General features: G+C 47.9%; 1 protein-coding gene across 3 annotated transcripts in view; it reads left to right on the top strand.

Moving 5' to 3' along the window:
- The window catches only part of INPP5F (inositol polyphosphate-5-phosphatase F), a 2244937-nt gene that overhangs the window by 1123954 nt on the left and 1103190 nt on the right, over window positions 1–17793 (top strand). For all 3 annotated transcript variants that reach the window (XR_011268751.1, XM_069611942.1, XM_069611943.1), the window contains exon 10: window positions 13386–13453. Coding sequence is in view for 2 of the 3 variants with exons in the window: in XM_069611942.1 (XP_069468043.1) it covers window positions 13386–13453 (68 nt within the window). In the remaining variant the exon portion in view is untranslated. The remainder of the gene's footprint in view (window positions 1–13385; window positions 13454–17793) is intronic.

The raw sequence follows: 17793 nt of genomic DNA on the forward strand, positions 1-17793 counted from the left end.
TCATTGGGCGGACTCTAAGGAGATCGACCCACTTACGTGCACACTGGATGATGTGCTCTCCTTCCCAGCGCACCTTGCGCACTAAGGCGTGCAGGTGGACACATGTCGCACCTATCTGGCAGCCATAGGGGCCTACAGAAATTCGCAGGAGGAGGTCTTCTCCTCCTCTTCGAACACGATAGTCAAACATCTGGCGGGCATGTCCAGGCTCTACCCGCCCATCAAGAAACCACACCCCATGTGGGACCTCAATATGGTGTTGGGCGCCTTGGCACACAAACCCTTCGAGCCATTGGCGTCCGCGGACATCAGGCTGGCCACCATTAAGATAGCTTTGTTGGTGGGACTCTCCTCTGCTCGCAGCATCAGCGAGTTCCAGCCTCTGGTGGCCTCAGAACCCCATACCACTTTCCACAGGGATAAGGTGGTCCTGCAGAATCACCCGGCGTTCCTACCTAAGGAAATAGTCTTCCCCACGTTTTTTTGCTGACCCCAAGGACGGGGCTCAGAGAATCTTGCACTGTCTGAATGTCAGACGGGCTCTGAAATTCTATCTGGACAGGACCAAGGGCTTCCGCAAGTCAGATGCACTTTTTGTCACCTTTGGGGGATCCAGGTAGCATGCATCCAAGGCTTCTATTGCACGGTGGATGGTTGCGCCATCAAAGAGGCCTACGAGGGGCAGCACAAGTCGCTGCCAGCTTAAATGCACACTCACGCTGTCGGGGCCAAGGCCACGGCCATCGCATTCCAGCAACAGGTTCTGTGGCAAGTCATAAACAGGACGGCCACCTTGTCCACCCCTTTGGCTTTCTGTAAGCATTACTGTTTAGACTCTTGCTCCCAGACAGGCGCGGCATTCGGGCAGGCGGTTCAAACAATCTTATTTGCTTAAGGAGGGTCTCCTCTCCACCCTGGGGCTACAGTCATTTGTAATAGCACATGCATTATGGAGGAAAGGGGACAGGAACGTAAGAGTAAAAATAAGTTACTCACCGTAGTGATTAACGTACTCTTAGTCCTTAGTACCCTTTCCTCCATACGTCCCACCATTTCCCCCTAATAATACTGGTGTCATTAGGCAATGTTAAATATTTTTGACGCGTCAATGGGGACTGAGGTGTGGCACCGGTGGGTGGAGTCACTTTTCTTGACTCAAAATGTTGTGGAACAATTTGCAACCCTACCGCACATCCTGGACCTCCAGTCTGGGACCCGAAGTGCCGTCCTTTGATGACACCAACTGCTGCAGGGTTGCACAATATTGTCTAACATTGATTTATATGTTTTTACTCATTGTTGCGCATGCTTCTTTTTCTTTTACATACCTTTTTCTTTGCGTATTCCTTCTATTTCGATGTATGTGGTTTTTTTCGTTTTTGAATTTCGTTTTTTTACACATGACAATTAATTTCATTAACACATTAGGTAAGATAATTGTTTTAATTGCATTGTATCAAGCTCATCGTCTTGATGGCAGCTTCAGTTTTTGACCGTGCGCCTATTCGGGATAAAAGGCAACGCTTCGATTCAGCAGCCAGTCTTCACTCGTCGGCAGCAGAAGGACTACACCTTACCTGTATGGCACACGTTATGTTTCCTAATACTCCTGAGTTCCCTCGCACAGACCAGGCTTCTACCCATTGTGATAACGGCTTTCTTTTGCCCACAGTCGCAACAATGAAGGCTGCTTTTCTGCCCTGATTATATGTTGGGCAGCCCTTACGAATACCCTATGGCTTCCATGTCCCTTCAGTGCCACTTATTTACCTTGCAAGTTACCACACTCGGGTAATTAGCCTTTCTACATTAGACTATTTAATTTTATATCGATACTGGACAAGCCACTTACATTTTCTTCCTTGTTTATTTGTTTATTTTTCTCCTTGACCACTTACCTTCTTTTGAAACCACAACCGGATGTTATGTTTTTTGCTTCACTATTATGTTGTAGGACACTTTTGCTTTATGTTAATGCATGATTACGCTGCATGACATGGATTTGTTTTACTTTGATTATGACCTTCAACGTATTACTTTCAGACTGGCCCCGATGAAGGAAATTGTTTTCCGAAATGCATTTATGGTCTGATTTATTAATACGTTGTGGCAATTGCTTCCTCACTAAGAAAATATTAGTGACTTCTCTACGTTGAGACCGCTTTTGATAAAATCAATTCTAAAAAACAACGAAATACTTTTTTCTTTTCTAACCAAATGCATTATTGTTGCTACATGATTTAATTGACTAACTTTGACTAATCACATACCCAGGTTGGGTCCTACGGAGAGCGGCTGCGTGACTTAGTATTTTTACTCGGTCTCCTGCTACACATTTGAATTAATCATAACAATGGGCATAGCTCTGGGCAATCCTCCAGGCCATTGTTTTTCAGCCTGCTAAGCCATTGTCCAGTAGGTTACCCTGTTTAGGCTGGCCTTCTGAACCTCTGCCCACCAGGTCAGAGTTCAGAAATTCATCTTAACACCCAGTCCCTCAGAAACCATCTTGCGCAGAGGAGAGGGTTATTCTCTAGGACTCCACCTGAGCGCATTAAGGGATACGTACGCAGGAAGACCAAGAAGGTAGGCATACTTTTCTCCAAAGCGCCCCGCAGGGTAACTCCTTTCCGGGGTAGCCCGTTGACGGGAGGGGCCAATGGGACCCTCGCACGGACAGGAAGGCACCAAGGCTTTTGTATGTACCGACTTAACAGCTGAAGGGTCTAAGGGCCCTACTGCCCCCCCACTCCCCTGCTGAGCTCTGGTATCTGGACACATCCCGAGGGGCGCAGCTCTGTTACTGGGCACACGGATGCCCATGCCTCTTGTGGCTCCGGTTGCAGCACCAACACCCCCAGCGCCTGGACCAGCTCCAGTGGCAGACCTGACTTCTAGTAGGAAAACCAAGAATTGGGGCTTCCTCTACATGAGGGAACTCTTCTTTACGACATACCCCTCTGCTGTTCTAATATAGACAGACCGAGGTGTCGATCGCATAAAAGAGCGGGGAACACGTGCACCGGCAAACCAATGCTGCAAGAAACCACAAAAATGATTACTGACAGTACAGAGTATCTGTTTCAACCAAGAGACCTAACCCAAAAGAGAAATACCTGTTATGTACTATGTAACTAAACTGGACCAGGCGTTCTCAGGCTTTAGGATTGATGGCAGTGACATAAAAGTCGTGCAGAAAGTTAAAACGCTAGGTACTTACATGGACAGCAGCTTAGATTGTGATGCTCACGTTACAGCTATTTCTAGGAGCACCAACTACCATCTTAAAGTGCTCAGACAGGTTGCCCCTCTTGTCTCTATCAAAAACCACACTAAACTTGTGAGAGCTGTCATTTTACCTCGCGTTGATTACTGTAACGCACTTTTATGTGGGGGAAGTAAAGCTGATCTCCTTGAACTTAAAGTACAAAACAAAGCCATCCGTATCATCTTTCAGATGAAAAATTCTGAACCGATCACTGCTGCCAGAATAAAACTACACTAGCTCCCTGTAGAGGCCCGCATTCAGTTTAAGCTACTTACCATTTGCCATAAATGTATTTATGGGTCTGCACCTAGCTACCTGAAAGACGTTATAAATATCTATCAACCCACAAGAAGACTCGGATCAGCTGAAGATCTTCTATTAGCCCACCATCGCGTGAAACGAGCCCACAGGCTTGGCAGAGCGTTTCATATCCAAGGCGCCAAGGCCTGGAATTCCTTGCCAGCTACCTTGCATAAAACCGGGGACCTGCTTCTGTTTCGGAAACTTCTGAAGACTCACCTCTTCTATTAATACGTTTCCATTACTGGTTGCCGCCAACTTTTCTGTCTCTCAGCGCCTGGATGCCTACGGGCTTTGGCGCGGTATAAGAAAAATAACATAACATAACATGTATAACTGAACCTATAAGGTTTGAGAAAGCATGTAGGTCCTGAACCTATAAATATAAATCCAACAATATAAACCTTTGATATAAGTAAGAAGGTATTTCCCAATGTTGGTTAACCTAATATAGCAAAAGATCTTACCAAAAGGATATGTTCTGGGTATAGGGAAATTCACAGGTCCAGACAGAGACAACAAAAGGAAAAAATAATAGAGGATGGTAAGTACAGGAGGAATAAACCAGGCGGCACGACGGACACACTAGTTACGGGTTGGTGCATAAAACAGCAAAGTGTTTGTACATGCACATGTAGTGGAAGTTATGAAGGCAGTTCAAATTGTAGAGTAGATGATTAGAAAACACTATTGGTTCAGGTGTTTAGGCAAGGCTGAAGAGTTCCCAACGTAGCTCTTTAGTGTATTTCACAAATAGTATTGGAGAGTAGGGCTTGATGTAACTACGAGTATCACTACTGTGTGTGCGTAACGGAATACAGGTAACCACACACAGAGACATGCAGTAAATAGTTCTTACTTTTGACAGGAGGGCAGTCCAGGTTCGTCAGCAGGAAGTCACGTATACCTAGAGTCGTGAGGCAAGACAGTCCGGGATGCAGTCCTAGTTCCACAGCAAGAAGATCAAACGAGGCAGAGTCGCAAGGCAAAGCAGTCTGTGATACGTTCCAGGATTCGTTAAAAAAGTGTCTTGAAAAAAAGGGATTAAGCGGAGAGTAATATGGAGCAGGTAACCAGAATAGGAATAGGATTCGCGCAAACAAAAAGTATCGGAATAACACCACAATTAGCAGCACTGAGTGTCCGCCAGACAGCGGATTTAAACAGCAGGAAAGTGGAGCTTCCGTGTACGTGTAACAGACGGACGCATCTGACGAGTCACCTGACACAGGCGAGTCGTCTTTGTGGACAATCTCCATGGCAACCTCCATTTCTACCATAAGGAGGCCCTTGCACACCGATTTAGACAAAAAGAAAGTGTAAGAAGCGGAGATGCATGAGAACTCTGCCCATGTGTAACACTCCCCTTCGTTCAGAGACCTCGAAACCATCCCCGAGAGCCATTCTTTCATTCTTTGAAGGTTCCAGATCCTTTCCTTGTACAGGAGATTTTGACCCTGCTCGAGAAAGGTGCTATAGAGCCAGTTCCTGTATCAGAGAGGAACAAAGGATAGTATTCTCGATATTTCCTAATCCCCAAGAAGGACGGAGGACTGAGACCTATCTTGGACTTGAGATACTTGAACAAGTTCCTCAGGAAGGACAAGGTCTAGATGGTCACACTTTCTCAGATCCATCAGCTCCGGGTTTGCACAATGTCATTGGAACGTCAAGATGCTTATTTTCATATGCCAATCCATCTCAAGCACAGAAAGTACCTGAGGTACGCCATTGGCGGTTCTCATCGTTTTCGAGTTCTGCCATTGGGGCTGACCTCCACCCTGAGGCTATTCGCCAAACTGATGGCAGTGAGTCTCGGGGTAGGGGGGAAATTCACGTCTACCCCTACCTGGACGATTGGCTGATCAAGGTGCCTTCTCCCGAACAAGTACCGGATTATCTCAGCATCACCTTCCACTCCATCCACAGACTGGGCTTCTCCCTCAATTACAAGAAGTCCCAATTGATACCATCTCAAAAGCTCCAGTTAATCAGGGCTGTACTGGATACATCCTTGGGAAAGACCTTGCCACCCGAGGTGAAGGCTCAAGACATTCTGCAGATGGTCACCAAATTTCAGAGTGTCCAGCGTCTCTCGGGCTTTGACTTTTTAAGGTTGCTCGGCCTCATGGCATCCTGCATTTTTCTGGTGCCAGAGGCTCGTCTGAGAATGAGATCCCTTCAATGGGCTCTCAATACTCGATGGTCTCAGTTCTCAGGCAACATGTCAGTTCTACTTCAGGTTCCAAGCAGGGACGCACAGGATCTCTGGTGGTGGGCCTGCAAGGACAACATTCTGAAGGGAGAACCCTTTTGGCAACCATGGCCGTAGATAACCATAGCGACGGACGCCTCACAGGGTGGGGAGCCCACGCCAACGGTCTGACGATCCGCAGTAGTTTGGTTCCATTGGAGTCCAAACTACACCTTGATCTTTTGGAGCTAAGAGCAATCGGACTTGTGCTGAAAGCTTTTCTGCCCTCTGTATGGGTAAAGAATATCCAGATAATGACGGACAAAACAGTGGTCATGTAGTACCTCAACAAGAGAGGAGGTGCAGGGTCACGACCACTATCTAGAGAGGCAATGCAGCTCTGGTACAGGGCAATTCAAGAAAGAATCTCCCTATCAGCAGTTCACCTACCCTGAGGAGAAAATGGCGGCAGACGATCTGAGCAGGCCGAGCACACACTCTCACAAGTGCAAACTAGCTCAGGAAGTCTTTCAAGACATCTTCACCCTTTGGGGTACCCATCAAGTGGATCTGTTCGCGACCAGTGCCAACCGGAAGCGCAAACTGTTCTGCTCCAGGGAATTTGCCCCAAGAGGACCTCTAGGGGACGCGTTCGTAGTGGACTGGGAGTTTCCACTCCTGTATGCGTTTCGTCCAGTCTCTGTCATTCCTCACGTGATCAGAAGGTTGAGAAAGTTCGGGAAATCAATGGTCCTAATTGCACCGGATTGGGCCAGGAAGATGTGGTACCCAGATATTATGGACATGTCCATCTGCCCTCCAATATGTCTTCCACAAAAAGTGGACCTTCTCTCGCGAGAGGAGGGTCGGGTTCTCCATCCAGAGGTCAACACACTCAGCCTTCACACATGGTTTCTGAGAGACTGAGGTATAAGTATGACGTAATGGGATTTTGCTTTCGGCCAGACGGCCAGCAACAAAGTCTTTGTACCGCTGCCGTTGGAACAAATTCTGCAGTTGGTGCAGTGACAAGAATGTGGACCCTTTGCTATGCAAGACACTGGAGGTGTTCTCTTTTCTGCTGTCTTTTACCAATCTGGGGCTCCAGGTTGGGACCATTAAAGGTTATTTGGTGGCACTTTCCATCTTCAAGCACTCATTTGTGGAAACTTCATATTTTAAGATACCTTTTGTAATACAATTTCTGAAGGGACTCACTAATGTGTTCCCTCCATCTCCTTTTCAGGTTCCCGTTTGGGACCTTAATCTTGTGTTAAAGTTTCTTATGTGTGCACCATTTGAACCGCTCCATTCATGTCCTTTCAGGCTACTAACATTCAAGACCATCTTGTTGGTAGCACTAACATCAGCCCGTCTAGAGTGAGTGAGTGAGTAAGTGAGTTGCAGGCACTATCCTCTAAACCACTGTTTACAGTATTTCATATGGACAAGGTTGTCCTGAGGGTCAATCCTTCATTCCTACCTACGGTCATATCAGATTTTATTTTAGGACAAAAGAATGTTTTACCCACTTTCTACCCTCCATCTCATCCTGGCAAGGAGGAGGAGAAGTTACACAGGCTCGACCCACAAAGGGCTCTGAGTTTCTACAATTCAAGGTTGTAAAACCTTTGTCGGGATGACCAACTATTCATAGGATACACGGGTCATAGGCTGGGACAGGCTGTAACAAAACAGACCTTGTCCAGATGGATTATTCTAGCTATTTCCGAATGCTACAGGCTGGTCGGCAAGGATCCCCCAGAAGGCTTGAGAGCCCATTCCACTAGGGGCATGGCTGCTACTTATGCTTTGCAAAATGGTGTTCCTATTAAGAAAATGTGTGAGGCTGCCACTTGGGTCTACTATTCACACTTTTACTAAGCGTTACTGCCTTGATTCCACCTGAAGTCAGGATGGAAGCTTTTGGAAGGCAGTCCTTCATTCCGTTCGTGGAAACCATTGATGTCAAAATTCGTACTCTCTCCTCCAAAACAAACACTGCTTTGGGAGTCTACCAAAGATGAGGAATGCGTGGGAGGACACACTCCATTCAAAGAAGAAGTTACTTACCCCTGGTAACGTTCTTTCGACTGGATGTTACTCCCATGTATACCTTATTGCCCCTCCCAGCCTACCCCTCAGTAGAATTTCCCATGTTATTGCAGCTTACGCTCCTTCAGAGTCTAGTATTATCAAAGCTGCTTTTATGTGCGTGGTTCGACTTGAGAATGACACGACAAAACAGAACTGAAGCCAACGGGCGCTGAGCGTGCTATGTGTCTTCGATGACATCATCCTTGAGACTGAATCCCTCGAGGGACATCAAGTCGACTGCATCAATGCACAGCGTCCTCTGCCGAAAAAAGAAAAAAAACCCTTCAGAAGCAGCTGAAGCTTGATATTGTATATAGTCTTTTTACACAAAGCTAAGCCAGGACAGAGACCAGGCACCCATAGGTGAAAACAGACTACCCCAAAGGGGTTCTATTTACCCTCCCTTTTCTGTTTCTGCCTCTGAAGCTACAAACCAATATTATCCTGATCCACAAGTCCCCAGTTGGGGGCAGATTGGCTCTGTACAAGGAGCAGTGAGTGTCATCACTTTAGAGGCTCCTGGCTAGTTTCAGTGGTTTCCAACAGATTTTGCCTACCCATCCCACCCCCTCTTCCCCGGTCATCCCAATATCTCCTCCAGATAGGCTCACCAGCTCTTCTTAGGGAAGTAACGAGCCTGGAGTCCCGTGCAGTATGGATGGTTCAGGAATTGATCAAGGGCAGTGGATTGTATTCAAGAATGTTTGTGATACCCAAAAAGAGCCAGGGTGCCCTGAGAGTCGTGATGAACCTATCGTACCTCAACCTCTCCATGGCCCTAGAAGAATTCAGCATGGTGACACCTGCCCAGATAGCAGAGTCTGTTTGGGGGACTGGCTTTGTGCCCTGGGCATGAAGGACGGCTACATGTATGTGCCCATATAGCTACTCGACCAGCGGTTCCTTCGATTTTCAGTAAGAGAGAAGCACTTTCAGTACAGAATGCTTCCATTTGGACTGAATTCGCTCACCAAGACTGTTCATAAAGATAATGAATGCATTACCAGCTTATTGAGAATCAGGGGCCAATCTGGTTACCCCTACTTAGACAACTAACACATTAGAGCGCAGTATCCAAAGGAGGCCAAGCAGACACTCCAGTCCCTGGTGGACTTTCTGTTCAACTTGGGGTTTTCTGTCAAAACGAAACAATTCTTAACTAATCCGAACACGAACACTAACCATCACAGGTTTTCAGTGGGAGACAAAACGGGACAGAATATTTCCGACACCAGCCAGGCGGAAGGCTATTCTTCAAGCGCTGACTAATTCCTTTATCATACTGCACGTAAGTATGATGGTGCCAACATCTACTAGGCCTACTGGGTACTGTGATGAATCCAGGAAATGTGTCCCTCCTCAACAGAGGGGGGAGCCAACCCCCTTTGGGACTAGGGAGGTGAGCCCGCTAGGCAATACCCTACATAGGGAAAAGGGTGAGCGGGATCACTGTGGGAGTAACCATAACTTGTGGACAAGGAACGCCCAAGTAGAAATACTCTGTCCGCCCCCCCTTCACGCCAGATCCCTTCCATGATGGTTGACTATATGGAAGTTGAACATGTGAAAGGGCCCCTTTTAAGGTGGATGGCTTGGCTGGCTTTAATTGATCTCTGCCTCCCAAAGCCAGGGGGACTCAAAGAAGACGGACCATCATGCAACGAGAGAATCTGCCGGAGAGCAAGATGTACGAGATGCGCAACAATGGAGGCAGCTTTCATCTGTAGGGTGTGAGAAACCGGACGGTGTCTACCTGGCTGGTACCCGGGGGATCTGTCATCCAGGTGGCCAGGACACTGCCATTGCTATTGGATCCAGTTCAGGGGGTGGACAAGTGAGGGAGGATCACCTGGATGGGGGGTTCTGTGGGAGTGGGACACCGGGAAAGAAGCGGTATCCCCCTTCTTCTTTCAACACCTTTTCCCCAGCCTACCTCGTAGGATATACCAAAACACTGCCCCCCCCCTTTCCACACGAACACTTTCGCACAACACAGACAATGGACTAACACCAGGGACGTTTACCTCAAGTGTCCCAATGCCAGGGTCAGGCAATTTACCAGAATCACACACACCTGACAGCCCTTCCCCACAGGGATTAAAGGTAAGGTGGAGCACAAGAGCACAGGATGAGCAAGGCAGACCGCATGACACGAGCTAACTCGGCACGGCAGTTCAAAAGTAGGAGAAAGACGGTGCAAACTGAGAGGGTGACGGAGAGAAGCGACTTTGCCCTTTCCAACCAAGGCCTGTGAAACCTCAGCAGAAAGTATAAGACTGTGAATAGCCAGCGTGTGTTGCAGCAGATGTCTATGGTATGCAAAACCCTCCTGTGCTGATAATCAAGCTGGGGAAGGACGCTGGTACTGACCTTGACTCCAAAGATAAAGAAAGGCACGCAGCTCATCACGGTCGGTGAGTCGAGGGGAGATTCAATAAGAAACCAAACTGTGTTGAACAAAAAGTAGCCAACGGCTAGTTTGAAGTTTGAAAGGCTAAAAGATATATTGATAAAAGGGAAAACCCAGCAACAGAGGACAGCACCACATGGGTGCTCAAGCAGGAAACCCTGGACGATTGGAAATGTAGAAACTACTGTAACCGGAAGCCCTTCAGAAGAGACGAAGAAAGGTCAAAGTGGTCATACAGGGGTCTCATAAAATCCTCTCTACCGTCGAAAGTCTTTCACTGACAAAGAACTGTGAAAGCTAAGGCAAGTGAATCCTGCATGTTGAAAGCATGTTGAAAGCTAACACATGAACTGTGGGAATTAGCAAGAGTGAACCCGGGTGAGGGATGCTAATGAAAAGGGACGGAGTCTGAAAGTCCTGTGAGGAATTATTGGTAAAAGTCGACGAGAGTGAACCTGGCAGAGGTAAGCCGACAGCCAAAAGCTGGCGAGAGTGAACCCGGTAGAGGAAAGCTGACAACCAGGGGCAAAGCCCGAAAACCTGTTCAAAAAGACATTAAGGTCTTTGAAAGCAGGACATATTGCAAGACAAGGGGAAGGGAAGTGTCCCCCTTGTCATTTGGGGATCTGAGCCCGTGGTCGACGCTTGCTCCCATCTTAGATTTAGGTTTAGTTAAGGCGTTTTTCACCGTGCATTTATATAGTTCAATAAACACCCTTGAACTGTGATCACTTGTGTCTGTCTTTAGTGTTGCCACCATGAGTTCCTTACACGAGAGTAGACAGCCGTACAGTTGGAGTGGTGGGCTGATGGTCTAGAGGTTCCCGAAAAATCAGGACCCGTGAGAGAACCAGAAGGAGCCGACCACCCCAGGACGTATGGCCTTCCCCCTCCACCGATGACGGAGTACAGCCGTGAAAGGGGTTTTGCCGTGTAACTGGCTGCTAGAACTGAGGAAAAGGCAAGAACATGCAGTAGCCACGCAGTAGCCACTGAAATCACATCCAACCTGGAGCAGCACTGCTGTCAACCAGGTATGCGCCAGCCCATAAGGAGTAAGTGAAGGGTGGTGAGGCAACACCAAAGCTCACAGGGGGCTTAAGCAGCACATACCCAGATAGGGTTGATAGAATAAAAGTACTAGGGCTGAGCAGGCCTAAAGCCCATAGCGGGCTAAAGCAGAAAATATCCCTGTGTGCGTTGAAATAGGGAATTGAGAACCCAGGCCTGAGCTGGTCCAAAGCCCACAGCAGGCAAATGCAACAAATATCCCAGAGCTGGGTGAAACATCGAGAACCCCCGGTCCGAGCAGTTCCAACGCCCATATGGCCTATCACAGCCAATATCCAAGCAGGGTGAAAGAATCAATTGAAAACCCAGGCCTGAGCAGGCCCGGTCCCCCAGCATGCTAACCAAGCAAAGACCCAGAACTGGGCAGAAGAATGACCTAGGAACCAGGGCAAACGAAGCAAATACCCCAGAGTGGGGTGGAAGAAGTGGATAAGAAACCATGATTGAGCATGCCCAAAGCCCTCAGGGGGCTAGAGAAGCTGGTCATCTAGAAGAAAAACCAAACAAGCTGCGTTGCTGTTGTGCGAAGCACTCCTCGTCCATTGGGAGACTATGTCCCAGGAGAAGAGATAAAGTAGACTTTCTAACCAGGACAATGTTGTGATCATGGGACTAAGCTGAGAGATTTAGTGGGCATGGAACTTTTTGCCTGAAGTTGAGGAATTGTAAGAAAACATCAGGAACTTTTGTAGGTGTGGGCCAGAATACCCGCCACCGCTTAAGTTAAACGAAGAGGAAAGTAACACTGTCCTAAGTTGTAGCTTAGAATCGGTTTTTGTCATTCTTTTGTATAGAAGTAGGGTAGTTGATAGGTTAGTGTAGGTTTGCGCAGAGAACCGTGTTTAGTTTGGCTGATCTCCCGACAAGCATGCAGTTGTTGTTTTATAATTTAAGGGACTCTTCATAAATGTAGGGTCTAGAGAATTTCTTTTTTATTTGAATAAAGAATTGGGTGAAACATGCTCTATCATCTGTCTCCTATGTCTGACTTACTACAGTACTTGTATTCTCATGGTGCCTCTAACAAGGCTCAAGATGTGAAGCATTCATCTTAATTTAGCAGCATCCTGGGATTAGGAAAAGGGATCACAGTCGGACAAGGTAACAATCCCTGTAGTTTGGGTTGCGATCTGAAGTTATTAATTACTTTTAATTTTAGCTTGTCCCCTAACACAGTGGTTATGTTTATTTCTATCGCTTGTGCTAATAAACTGTACTGTCGAATGTTACTCGGAACAGACTATTCCTCTGTAAGACACATTCACATACAGTTATATGTGACACTGCTACCTGACTGAAGTTGCACACGTACTGCAACTACTGCCCATTGAATGATAGTTTCAGGGCAGACACTAGCTTTGTTCTGGACTGTTAAAGAATATTTGGGGCAAGCATTTTAGATGGAATTTGTACTCTGCTTCCCTATTAACTAATGCTTGGCGTTTGTCCCTCTTGTAGGATCCAATTGGTTGGGAAGTAAAAATATGTACAAGTTATTCATGTATTTGTGCATATTACTGAAGTATATGATTGCCATGTATTTTTAATTGCATGGATCCTGCCTTTAATCTGAAATATGTATTTATTCAAATACAAGTTTCTGTCTATAGTTGCTCTTCTCTAATTCGTGCTTTAGCCTTTTAGGTCTTATGGCACATACTCTTCCCTTCTTTCTACACATCCTGGCATTAACATAGATTTCAGTAAAGGTGGTGGTAGAGGGCCAACGTGAAAGGAAGTGAGTGGGAGAGGTGAGGTGGAGCCTGGAAGTGGGCACAGCCTCAACCTGCATGTTTTTGAGCTCTAGCTTTAAAGCTAAGGCATTACTTGGCGAGCATTCTATGGGAGGATGGCCCTACCATTTGACTGCAGATGCAGAAGCACTACGGATATAGGAATTACCCTGCACGCGCATTGTATCTATTCTTATACTATTTGTTTTAGAACTTCAATAGAGTATTTTGGGTGAAGCAGTATATTTCAGGAATGAAGCCAGAGAAATTAATGCTGCAGATATTTATCCTCATGTTCTTTCTCGTCTCCAGGTGAGAAGGAAACTGCAGCTTTCTTTCGTGCCCACTTTGAGGAGGAGCAGAGAATTTACAAGAAGCAGGTGGGTTTCACAATCTTTGCTCGTCGAGATGCTTCTCCATTGTGCACTCACGTTAGTTAACAAAGTTATTTAGTTGGGAATAGAAAAGGATGCTGTACTGAATGTGAACTAACAATGTATTATTGCATTTGCCAGCATGTTGGTCGCAATTGCAGGAGCTCATTTAGCGCCTTATTTTTATTTAATATGAACCTAATATGTTTAAGTACTCTTTGCCTCTTGGCTTCCATTTTAAAATTCCTATGTCTGCATTGTTCATAGGAAAAACACAACACAATAGATTTTCTTGTGAAGCTTTGCAGTGTATTCCTTTGACTTTAAAGTAAACATGGCCCTCTTTTGGAAGGTGTGAAAAGTGTGCAAGCTTGCATGAGATTGTACGGTAGCTTTGGTAGAAAAGGGTTGTAGCACCATCTGATTTAAATCCCTTGCTGAGACTACAGATCATAGCTCATGATCATCAGTTTGTACTTATAGCTTTTCTGAACTACTGTTTTGATTTGCCAAAAATATTTTCGAATGGATTGTGTCCTTCCACGTATTCCTTATCTTATGATATTTCCAATATCCAGCTTAGCAGCTTTGGAACATTTTTCCAGCAGCGGGCGCTGAGCGTCGATGCCTGTCGACTCGATATCCCTCGGTGACTTTCATCTCGATGTCGACGTCACCGAAGGTATATATAGTGCGCAAAGCGTTTGTTGGCTTCTGTTCTGTTTTTCCATGCTAACGCTTCGGATACGGTACGCTTCGTTTCCTTTGTGAGAATCTTCGAGAGAAATATTCAGTAAAAAATGGCTTAGTCAGAGGGCGCTAGAGGGCCAACCAAGATGGCGGCTCCTCTGTGAGCTCCGGTGAGGCTCCCAAATCAATCCTGTCTAATCGTGGTATCTCTGGTGGGTAGACGACCCAGAGTGGTGGAAATGAGCAACAAAGCCCTAGAACCTGCACCGTCAATACAATTGCGGCATTTGAGGTCCCCTGCATCTGTGCGAGAGAGGGCCTGTTAGGGACCTCGCTCCCGTGGCCTAGACGGAACCCAGGGCACAACAGATGAGATTGAAAGGAGAGAAAACCTGCCCCTCTCGTGACTTGGCGAGTCTGGAAGACACTGGGGACCTTCTGCTGTCCCCCTGAATAATTGTGCAACAACAGCGGAGTGGGGAAAATACTCACCAGGCGCCCCCGACCGGAAGGTGGCGTACTGGAGTGCAGCGTAGACCCGCCCACCTGCTGAGTTCCCTGACGGAGGCAAATCATGACAAGACACACCACAGCCAACAGCCCGAGCGGCAGAAATAGTTGGCCCGATCCCGGGTCCACAGCCCTTCACACCTGCGTCTATGGGGTAGGTACAGCGCAGCAAATGCAGGGAAGGCAGGGGCTGGGGTAGCGTGAGGATAACACGCAGGCCATAGCAGTCTACTGGCGGAGGAAGGCGGAGCAGTGGTTGTAATCCCCGCTTCCCCCCACAAACAGGACTGAGAGAGGTTGTCGGCGGGTGAAGCGTGAGCCGCCCACCAGCCAAAGAACAACTTCACACGGAGGCAGCGAGCGCCCTGTGGAAGAAGCAGCGGACACCCTGATCGAGCGCGGAGCCCGCTTAGCCACAGCGGAGCCTGCAAATGCCCGCTGGAACCACTGCGGGAGCTGGGCACTGCAGCTGCACAGCTCGTCAGACTTCTGCGACCGCCTTACCATTAGAAGCCATCTGCTGCCGCACCCGATATCGGTGGCTGCAGGATTTGTCTCTTGCATGCCATTCGGCCTTCCAACTCTGCAACGAAAGTGACCGATAACAGCTCTACTGCCGAGAAACAAAAGCTTGCTCTCATGGTAATCCTGAAGTAACCCATGGGTAAAATGCCCCCACAGAAACCAAGCAAGTAGGCGGACAAAAATCCTATTGCTTCCTGAACTAGAAAACTGTGTTAACCATTGCTGACTGTGTATGCACAGTGCATGTCAAACCGGAAGGTCCTGCTTCAAGTCGCACTGCATAAATTGCCCTTCTGACTCTTCAAGGAACACAGGCCACCGCATAGACACGGCCTCTACCGCAATTTTAAAGACACCCACCCACTGATTTACAAATAACACATCATCAGCATTGCACTAAAAATTTCTCCGGCAGCGACTATCGCAAGCAATGGTGGGACAGGGGGTACAAGACCAAAGTGAGAACACATCAGCCCCACCCCAGTAGGATAACCACGCCCTAAGCACAAACCACTCTGAACAGTCCGAACCACAACAACAGCTGAGCTTGCCATCTTGGCGTCCTTTACACCACCGTGAGCCTGAGAAAGCGTCCCCACCTGGGGGTCCCGCCCACCCCGCTAGACACCTCTGCCGACGATACGCCTCACTGCGGTCTGGGTCCTCGGCCAACGAACACCTTATCTGCCGCAAGGGGAATCCCCATACTACAGACTGCAGTATCCTCAGTGCCGCCATCACCACTGTCAGTCCGGACCGACAGAGCCATCGCCAACGAGCTACACACCCCATGCCTCCTCTAATCTCTCTATGTGCTCACACTCCTATAATCAGTACGCCTTACTAAGACCCTGATCCTCAACTGGCAGACAACCCAGAAACCACACAGGGAATCTCGGCACCACCAAGCATAGTACCCACAATGTGATCGCCGCTGCTGACGACCCTCAGAGAGCAGACACCAACTAGCCACACACTCCCCCCCCCCCCCCCCCCCCCCCCCCCTCTGACCTCTTCGAACCAAGGCATCTCACCGGGAACAGACCAGCCAGGATAAAAAAGCGGCACCACCTCGCTTCTCGAGACGACCAGAGTCAAGACCACCACTCCAGTATTCCATCATGGGGAAAGCTGACCAGTCCCAGCGGAAACTATCGTTCGAGGTCGGAACCTCTACGAAGACTCCAAAACCTAGTAGCCGACCAGAATCCCTGCAAGAGGACGCAATCCAAGAGGACGAACCCTCCTAACACATCGACATACGAGAAATCCTTCTAGATCTGAAAGCGGAAATCCGCAATCTTGACTGCAAGTGGATACACTGTCCTCGAAAGTTGACCAACTACAACACCGCCTTGACGGGCACGGTGACAGGCTTGATTCAGTGGAACAACACTGGATGGGCAGATGAAGGTGGCAATTTCCAAGAATGAAGACCTCGAAGGCCGCTGCTGCTGAAATAAGATAAGACTGATCGGAGTCAGAGAACAACAGCTTCAGATGAAAATGGAGGACCACGTTGAAAAAATCTGCAAATACCTCTTTGGTGCAACAGCTCTATCTCAACTATTTGTCGTGGAGAGAGTCCACAGAATCCCGACCACCAGACCCATCTGTTACGCTCACCTGGCTCCCACAGAGGCGTCGATTTGAACTGGACAGCTGCGGTCTCCACCAATGTGACGCGTAGGGCCGAGATGACGGACTGGACTGGCCCACCTAGCTTCGTTTGCTTGGCCCGTAGGGATATTCTTCTGCAAATGGAGAAAGGGAATTAACCACCCGTGGAGTTCAGTGTAAATCTCCCCACCCCTGCTGTTCTCCCCACGGATCCCCTTTGATGTCCCCTCTTGTAGTCTCACCTGATGGTTTTAAAAGATGAGCTCTCCATCCTGCATTGAGCACAGGAGCGCGTTGATAACCAGTTACTTCACTGGCTCGAAGGAATTGGTGAGTTCCAGAACAATATTGACTCTGAAAAGTATGTAGTTCGTAAGAGTTCAAATGCCTGACTTTCACTCTTGTCCGATTCCTTGCAGATTGCAGCTTGACCCTAGTGAAGAGTTCCTCGTGGCAACCGGTAATATTCAACCGGTAAGGATTTGTATTTCCAACGCAGTTTGATAAATAATGTCAATATGTAACCTGTTGCTTTCTCCCTTATTCAGGCACCGAGAGAAAGTATGAAGTCTCGGGGGAATAATACCTCCGGCGGTAAAATCAGGTAAGTCTAATGTGGTCAGGAGGGTTCCCCTTGATAGTCCCTTTGTTTCACCTTGCTGTCCTTTTGTTTCCCCTTAGGGGCCGGGGTTTGGTGAAGATGCAGTGGAAGCTGCGCCGACCTGTGAAGAGGAATAGTACCCCCAGTGGTAAAATCAGTTAAGTCTATGGGGGGGTTACTAATATTCCTCTGTGGATTCCCTTGGCTCACCTTGCTGTTCTTGTCTACTCCTTAGGTGCCGGAATGCGGCGGGAACATGCAGGAGGATGCGGTGGAATGTGAAGATGCTGCGAAGGCCGGTGAGTTCAGCGCGGCGCTGCAGCAGGCGAGGCGACGTGCATAAAATAACTTCTTTCTTCCAGCTCGAAGGGGCGATGGATCGGGAATTCAGGTAAGGATC

This window comes from Ambystoma mexicanum, chromosome 8 (assembly GCF_040938575.1).
Source record: "Ambystoma mexicanum isolate Mex_15411 chromosome 8, UKY_AmexF1_1, whole genome shotgun sequence".
Taxonomy (NCBI): Eukaryota; Metazoa; Chordata; class Amphibia; order Caudata; family Ambystomatidae; genus Ambystoma; species Ambystoma mexicanum.